Source organism: Necator americanus, chromosome II, assembly GCF_031761385.1.
Source record: "Necator americanus strain Aroian chromosome II, whole genome shotgun sequence".
NCBI classification, from domain to species: Eukaryota; Metazoa; Nematoda; class Chromadorea; order Rhabditida; family Ancylostomatidae; genus Necator; species Necator americanus.
Genome location: NC_087372.1, coordinates 29,102,449 through 29,111,255, shown reverse-complemented (window position 1 = coordinate 29,111,255; position 8,807 = coordinate 29,102,449). Strand labels below are relative to the sequence as shown.

Below are 8,807 nucleotides of genomic sequence, written 5' to 3'. Positions count from 1 at the left end.
ATCGCTTACAGCGAGACTACACTACAGTTTACACTGTGTGAATCCGCTTTCGTTTTCAACGTTTCTTCCAGACAGCGATAAGTGCCTCTTCGGAAGCTCTTACTACGTTCTTGAGATTCTCGAACAGTGCATACAGAAAAAAAGCGAATACCTGTAGTTACCCTTCACTCATGATCATAACCTGTGCGGTAGTGTTGTGTTCGACATCAACTGTTTGACCTCGACCAGTGCAGGTTTATCGCTTTAAAATCCGCTACCGCGTCAAGAACATTGTGGTGGTGGTGGTTCGTTCCACTGCTACAACACCTGTGCACCAATGTTCCCATGCACGAGAACAAGTGTGCCCCGCCTTTCCTACTCTACTATAAATCCACCAGAAATCTCACATATGGGTCCCGTTCCGTATTCGTTTTCTACAACAGCTCATTGCGCATACCTTATGGAGTTTCCTCTATGCGTTCAGTATTAGGTCTTATTACTATTACCTCACATGGAGGTGGAATAGGTAGGTCAGAGCCTGAGGGCTCTTGGCGTTTGTGAGTACGGTAGAATCACAATCCTGTGGAAACTCAGCTGTTTTTGAGTCGACACTCTTGAGCAAAACATTGCTTTGACCTATGTATTGTGTGTGTGTGTGGGAATCTCACTTATGTAATATAACTCAATATTTCTACGCATTGCCGTAGGGCCGTCATTTTTCCTTAAATACACGGCGAAATTAGAAATTTTTGAAGTTTTTGTATGACGGTACTATAAAGTCGTGGGTAGGGGAGTAAAAACGGGATCACTTACAGGTAAAGGTGGATAGCATAGAAAAGGTAAGATTCTCTCACAGACACAACAAATCCTGAGCACTTTTACCACCTACCCAAAGTCCGGAAACTGTTCAACTTCGACAGTGTTCTAACCTATAGGTGACCTTTTTTGAACCAACAGTACATTTATCTTAAGGAGGTAGATGATTTTGCATAGAAGATTTTATCATAATAATTAATCGAACAATCATTGCATAGATTTTTACAAAGAATTGTTTCCTTGGTTTCTTTCCGTGTGACGTTTCTAAGCAAACAGTTTACTTATGATGGTAAAACCAGTTTAGACATCTGGTTGAGGCTGGATCTGCACAGTTCCTGCGACATTTGTTTCGCTCGCGTTCACTTATATGATACATTTTAAAGAAAACAGAACTATGCAACTCTTGAATTAGTTTTTTCTGATTTTTTTTTAAATCCAAAAATTACATTGGTTACCATTTCTTACACTCCACCTATTCAACGTTTGTTAAGAGGTTAGAGACTGTCTTGTTGTTTGTTCCTTCATGGAAACGTCCTATTATCATTTCAATGAAGAAAGTTTAAAGTTAAAGTTTGACATTTCTGCATTTTTGTTCTCTGAAATCGAAATTTGTTTTGAAGGACGACCAGAATTTGTTTTCAAGGTTGCAAAAAATCTATCCTATTCCTTTTCTTACTCGAACTGATTTAGAAATTTCGGAGAGGAACACAATGTTGTCAAAGTAAAATATTTACCACTTCGGTACTTAGTTGCTGGTACAGTTCCTGCTATCTTCACACATCGACAAGGACTGTTTCAGCAAGAAAAAGGAGGAAAATAGGAAGGAAAAAAAAGTAGGAAAGGAAAGATAGAAGTGCAACGAAAGCAACCTAGGCGATGAATTCAATCGTACATATCGCGGTGGTAACAGCAATAGGAAGGGGACAATTACAGTAATGTTTTGTCGCATACGCAGCAAAGAGCCGAAATTTCTACTCGCACAGATTTATATAATGGAAACTGTAACTCTCCACTCTTATTCTTTGCGCCTGATATGCCAGAAAGATGATCCCATGTAATTTGACCTCGTTTCGTTGCTTCATGTATTAGTGGTATGTAAAAAAATGAAAATTTCATGACCCTACCTCATTTCGTTTCGTACCGAAACCGGCTGAGCCGCGATTAGGAGGCGCCTTTAGATCAATCAGGTGATCAGAGCTTCGACCCCAAGCACTGAACTGAAGTAATACCATAAACTACCATAAGATATGTACCGTAAACCATAATACTATTTTCATCGCATCCCATTGGGCTTCGTACGTAGTGCTCCCATCTGGATTAAAATTGGCTCAGCCCATTTTTGCATGACCGATTTTTTTAATAACGGATTTTTATCCGTTCTTGTATAATTCAAATGTGTTCGCCATTTCTACATGAAGAACAAAGGAGTTGTGAATGCTACAATGTCTGATGCAAATATTTGAAAATGCGGAAATGAATAGAAAGCGAGTAGCGCTGAAAATTTGACCTACAGATCTGGGACTAAAGCAAGAAAAAATTCTTTCACGTTCCTGTTAGAGCTCTTTAATCTCGATGTCATTAAAGGCATCACCCCACGAATCTGGGGTGGATCCGAATGGGTTAGGCCTATCGTAGATTATGGAGAGCAGGGTGATTCCGTCCATTTCTCTCTAATTCCCGTAAAAAAAACGGCAGGGAAGATGCGGCGCGTGCACAAGGCTGGCGCGCTCCAATCGAACTCGTTGTACGAAATAGCGCCCCGACACGCTCGAAGCCTCATCTTCCGAGCCGTTTTTAATGGCGATTAGGAAGAAATGAGCGGGAACCACCCATTTCTGCAATCCACAATCCCGTCTAGTCTTTTACCATCGGAAATAGATATCAAGTCAGATTCGTGGCGTGATGCTTTTAAATGAATTTTTTTAAACCAGCACCTTTATTCTCCTAAATTCAAAGAATCACTTTCTATGGGAAGTTCCGTGAGTTCGGAACCCTCCCACTTTCCTCAAACTCTCACCCTTTTTCCCATGCTATCGTTACTGAATCAGTGTGGGCTCTATGATGTCCCAAAATGGAAATTGAAAAAATTTCAACAAGTTTGCTATTTTTTGAGATTCCTTCATAGAGATTTGGAAGGAATACAGATGTAGTCGGAATTCCATTACCTCTGCAATTTTCTGCTCTTTGTTCATTCGAAAAAAATTATGGGCGTGGAGCTGACCTTGCAGCATGCATGATTCTCGTTACGAACAGCGTGTACATGATTTTTGGTGCTTCGTACCGTAATCGCCGTTTTCACCTGTTCTCCCGCATCGTGAAGATAGTTTTCAGTTTCTCACCGCAATGTCGGCTGTCTTGCAAAAATCCACGCGATCGCTGCTATCGGTCGTAATCTTTGCGCTTATGGCTATGGCAGCAAATGCGAAGACCGCATGTGGGACCCTCACTCAGTGTGCTGTACAGAAATGTCTTGATAGAGGTTTGTGATTAGACTTAGACAAGAAGAACAGTACATAGGTGCTGTGGTAAATGATAATTACCCCCTCTTGCTTTTCGTCCACAGTGAAATTGGATTTAACTGTCAAAGCGTCTCTCATTTTTAGAGCCAAAAAAAAGATTTTCCCCAAAAAAAGTATTTGCTCAGAGTTAGCAATTTCGATTCTAGCAGCAATTTAGTTTTTATTTTTTGTAACATTTTCATTTTTATTTTTTAAAGCTATAGACAAATGAAGTGATGCCGCTCAAGTCATTAAAACTCAGAATTTGGATTAAACGTCAAGGGTAAAGGTTAACGGATTGGAAATTTACACTGTCTGAAAATGTGATAGGACAGATAATAGATTTTTGACCTGAATAATAGAATCTCTGCGCTTGGACTATATCACTTCATATCTCTAGCCTGAAATTTACTTGCAAGACAACCTAGCAGACGTATAAACCATCAAACATCATGACAGGACAAATGGCATTTTTTTTCTTCGAATTAAATTTTTGCTATTTATTTCAAGCTATTTATTAAATTTATATCTCTTCGCTAAAGGCTAAAGCCGGTGCTATTTATTTAAAGCGACGGTCACATCGGCGATCATGAAAGAGATATAAATTGGATAAAGGATAAAGTGTCTCGCGTTAATCAATCCGCTTCCGATGCACCACCACGTTCACTTTGAATTCAGGATCGTTTGGGGTTTACGAACGTGTACTACGAACTAGCATATACTGTGACTTGTGGTAGCCAGCCGAAATATTAGGTCAGTGCTTTCATCCTCCCAGACAAGTTCGATACCCCTTTATCGACCCCCTGAGGCATGGAAAGCTTGGTTGGCGCCGAGACGGTTTCGAACCATCAATCGATCGTGCAGACCTAGCGAAACCACTTACTGACTGCGCTACACCAGCCTCACGAAACAAATATGATCGTCATTATGACCATCTCTACCGTATTTGCTCCTTTCAATCTCTTACTCAAATGTGGCATAACCCTTGTATATGTATGTAATTTAGTTAAGAATTACGAGTCCTGAATAGCATTTTGCAGACTCTTTACTATAGGAAATCTAAAATTTTGTTTCTAACGGAATCACAATACAAACACATTGTTTTTCCACTCAGTTTTCTACAGACACGGACCTTCTGTGGCTACAAGCAGGTTCTTATCCGGAAACGTGTGTGGTTTCTAATTGTCACTCATTTTTCACTCTTTTTGCTTAATTAATTTAACAGACCTCTCAAAACACTTCGAAATACGTGTACTTAAAGTGAATAATGGATTTGAAGTCGTCTTTAACAGTATTGTTGAGCTAGAAAACAAAAGAGGAGAAATATGAGGTGGGGGGGGGGGGAGTACCGACGAATCGAGACCTAGAAGAAATCGCAAGCTTTGTATGGCGCTATGATGCATCAAGAGAAATAAGCAACGCAAGAACATATTTTTTCTTAATGTAGGTATATACCTTCACCAAATCTTTACTATTTCGGTTCCTTTCGAAAGAATCTGACCTGATGAACCGTTTTTGATTCTGGCGCAACAGTTGGGGCACATATCGTTTCAATATTTTGTGTTTATTTATTTGCTTAAACGTTTTCTGCCGTGTTTGATAGCGGTAGTATAGCGCAGTGGTAAGAAGTTGCCACCGCGTCTGCAATGCCCGTAGTTGGACACCGCTCAAGGTAAACGAAACGTTTCACCCCTTCATGATTGCGCTGAAATGACGGTCGTATCTGGAAGCATAAGGGAACTGTCCAATTATAGCACCGGGTGTTACACCAGGTCACTGTATTAACTGCAAACACATCCATGAGGTTCAGAATCGAAGTCAAACACGTTGTCGTATCGTAGGGGGAATTGATCAACTCTGAGCACTTTACTTTCATCTTCATTTTATTTTATTTTATTTTAATTCTCACCTTGTATTATTTTCTTCTTTTCATTTGTTTTGTTTTCATCCTACTTACTCATATTTCACATACTAAAAAGCGATTGATGAGAAAAACACATTGGGAAACGTCATTGGTTTCTCAGTCGAATAAAGAGCAAAGGAGAAAACGCAACTTTCTTTTAAAAAGTAGAGCGTTCTAACGAGAAGAGGAGCCCATCCTGAACACTTTTTTGCTTGCGCCACCCATCTTTTATACGAAGGTAAATCATCATCGGTCATCCCAAAAAAACACGTCTGGGGAAAATTGTGCGACTATTCCACTATAAAAAAGCAAACCATCCAGTTTGTGCAACAGAATGTGTAATGAATTGTTGAATTGATAAATAATAGAATCGATAAACAATTTCAAACGTTTGCAATACGTTTGCTATTATAAATAAGTCATTTTTGTATTGTTTTCAAGAAAATTCTATTCCAAGAAAAAAGAAAATGTTGTTCCGTGGCAGAAATTTCGGTGACGTTCGACGACGAAAAAGAAACAGTTTGGGCTGAAGCGAGCTTAGGATACGTGGGTGCTAGACGGCACTTTTTCTGTTTCATTTATACGAAAATAAAGAAAAATAGAAAAAGGAAAATAATAAAATAAATAAAATAATAAAACCATACATAAAAAAATGGAATAAGAAATAAAGAAAATATGACAACTGTTTAGGTAATCCTAAAATACTACTAAGAAAAATAACTCCGATTGCAAAAAATCACCCAATATTTCAGATGTAGTTCGACGAGTGGTGATGAACTCCTCAAAATCGGAACTGTTTGGTGCGCTTGTGGAGAAGTGAGTGGATGATGATGTGAGGTAGTTGTGGAAAGCGTTGACGGATTGTCGTGTCGCACAGGTTTGATATGGTGTGTATCGCCGCGAAGTGCACCAAAGAATGTCAGTCGTGCAACCAATGCCATTATGCCCTCGAACAGATGAGCGCTCTTGCTCAAGGAGAGCAGACATGTGGGCAGATGAGAGCTTATTTTTCGTTGCAGGGTCTAACTATTGTCCAGGTTTAATCCTGAAATTTAGCTGGTCTCTGTCCGAAGTTGGAGGAATGTGTGCAGGATTGCCTGAAGGCTGGAGATCTGCCTAAGGTAAGTATGTGGTCTTTTGTGCAGAGCTCCTCCCAATCAATTTTCCCAATCCGATCACGAAAACCTTATTTATGCGCTACATTTTGTCGTTGAGCGTCTACGTATATTCGGGTGGAAACGACATGAAGCATGCGTTTGCGTACGGGTTCGAAACGGCGCGGTGGACGCTGAAGTTCGAACCGAGGTGGGACCATGGCAACTTACAGTGATGAGTGGTGCCAGCAAGGATTCCAGTACGCTCCTAAGCGCTACGCTCTACCGCACCGCGTAGAGAGAGGACGCGTACGCAATTACACCGTGCTTCATGTCGTTTTAACCCTACTATAGTCTTCTTACCGGGACCGTTTCAAGTTTGCAACGTAAAATGAACGCTCGACAAAGAAGATGCTCAACAAAAAAGCGCAGCGCGTGCGATCAGTGATCAGACATTTTTGATCTGCTATTCTCGCTTTGTATTGGCTTCTTTGGTTTTCTTGAATGGACTCCACCTGAATATTGAAAAATAGATTTTTTTCCCTCTCCACTACAGATCATATCGTGTGTCGCTGATCGCTGTAATGTTCACTGCTACGACGGTGACTGTCCATCGTGTCGAGCACTGTCAAGACGGATGTTCACAGCGATCTGTCTGCAAACCGGCATGACGAGCCTCGAACATATCAAATATACGGGTGAGTGAAGTGACAATGTCTAAAATCATCGGAGGCATCGTTCCATTTCGATGTTGAGTTCCCTCGAGTAACGTACTTAGCACAAAGTACGATAAGAGCGGCACACACAAAAAACACTAAAAAAACGAAGAAAAACTTCGGCACAAATACAAATGGCAGAAAGAATGCGGTGATTTGTGTCATTTCACCAGACGAGTTAACCCTTTACATGGTGTAGGAGTGGTGTAAAGAGTTACATCGTCAGGTGAATTGTCCATTCATGGCAAAAAAAACTGCTTGAAAAAGAACAAGGTTAATATCGAATTCGGGTGTTCCGGTCCACTTCGGGACAGTTTTATTTCACTTCTCCTCTGCGTATAGAGTTATCTCGTCGGAGAAAATGGAAACCTCCACTTGTTTTTGACCTATGAGCCCTAAATATGTCCATACTCTCGTTCTTTTTCATCTGTTCTTTGCAAACTACATTCCTGGATTTTCTATGAGAACAGATCGACATTGATTTGAGCGTTTGAAGGATGGAAAATATTGCAGGAACCTGTCCACGACTTTTCAACGATCTGGCTGATGAATACGTGGCTGTGAAGCGACGAGTGGCCGCTTAAAGCGAGAACTAATTTTCTACGGCACTTCAGTTGTTCTTCTCATTTCTTTTTGTACAAATTTGTTATTTGGAATCAATGATTTGTATATATTTTCGCGATAGTCTTGAGAAACAGAGTTTTGCGTTCGTGTTCGCCGCAACGCTATTTGAACGGGATAGGTTAATGAGCTAATAAAATTTTGCTGATTTTTCTTCTCCCGCTTGGTTTTGTTGAGGATTTGTGGATAGAAACTAAAGACATACGAAGAAATCCTGCAGTAACATTGGAAGATAAGTGCAGCCTCCTCTTAGTTGATGAAAAACTGAAGGTGGATCAAAAATCGGAGATATTCCATGCGTCATCCACCACGAAAAGGACCACGCCAGGCTCCACTGACAATAAATTGGGTTGTAATTTTTTTGAAAATGTTCTTACTTAGGCAAAGTGTATATCGTCTTTCGGGTACACCATTGATGTAAGTGAATAATTAAACAAGAAATGCAGACATCAAGTAATCCATGAGGTCCTGAAAAAGCAATTATGTACCTTTTCGGAGCAGGAAAAACGTTCTGCAACGATCAACTCTTGACTGGAACAGAGAAATTTGCTTTTCAGTGGACTAGTACAATAATTTATTGTAAAATTGTTGGAATTCTTCCACAGACTTATTTTGATTCTACAGCATATTTTGACGGCATTTCAGTAAAATTTTCAGGATTCAAGGAGTAAGAGCCTTCCTCCTAACTTCTAACATTAAGAGAAGAATATAGGTTAAAGAGCTTGCAAAATTCACCGGAAACTTCTCATTGGCTTGGAGAATTAATAAATTAATTAAGTATACTAAGCATTTGAAGATAGTAGCTGACCTAAGAAAGATTTTAGTAAATTGAGACAGCACTTTTGCCGCAAGGAATTTTGAAAATTTTATAAAAGAACATTCTAAAGTTACTCACAACTTCCTCTCTATGCAGTTGCAAAGTTCTGTGTACTTGTTACAGTAATCCCCGGAGTCAGGTATTTATAGAGTAGACGTACGTATTTTTATTAAGATAGCACGAAACAGAGGGACCGCACAGTATGAAATCTGTCTTCGGACCCGTCCGATTACCTTCACAAGAAATAGTACAACAGAACAAACTAGCTTCAAAGAGAAATACAACAATCGATTTCTATTATTCTGTACACAGTACAGAACCCCGGATGAAAAGGATCACAGGTATAAGCTCCACGATTCCTAG

The 8,807-nt window shown here is 39.9% G+C and overlaps 1 protein-coding gene across 2 annotated transcripts; it reads left to right on the top strand.

Moving 5' to 3' along the window:
* Nucleotides 1-3,138: 3,138 nt before the first annotated feature.
* On the top strand, nucleotides 3,139-7,590 carry RB195_019841 (uncharacterized protein; the record flags this gene model as incomplete). 2 transcript variants are annotated; one of them, XM_064187874.1, is made up of 6 exons in its annotated part: nucleotides 3,139-3,274; nucleotides 5,949-6,012; nucleotides 6,074-6,183; nucleotides 6,253-6,317; nucleotides 6,847-6,988; nucleotides 7,520-7,590. In XM_064187874.1, the coding sequence occupies 6 exons, from the start codon at nucleotides 3,139-3,141 to the stop codon at nucleotides 7,588-7,590; spliced, it is 588 nt and encodes a 195-aa protein (XP_064043755.1). The 2 variants fall into 2 exon arrangements, with proteins under 2 accessions (XP_064043755.1, XP_064043756.1); XM_064187875.1 differs by having other exon boundaries at nucleotides 3,199-3,274.
* Between the last annotated feature and the right edge of the window lie 1,217 nt (nucleotides 7,591-8,807).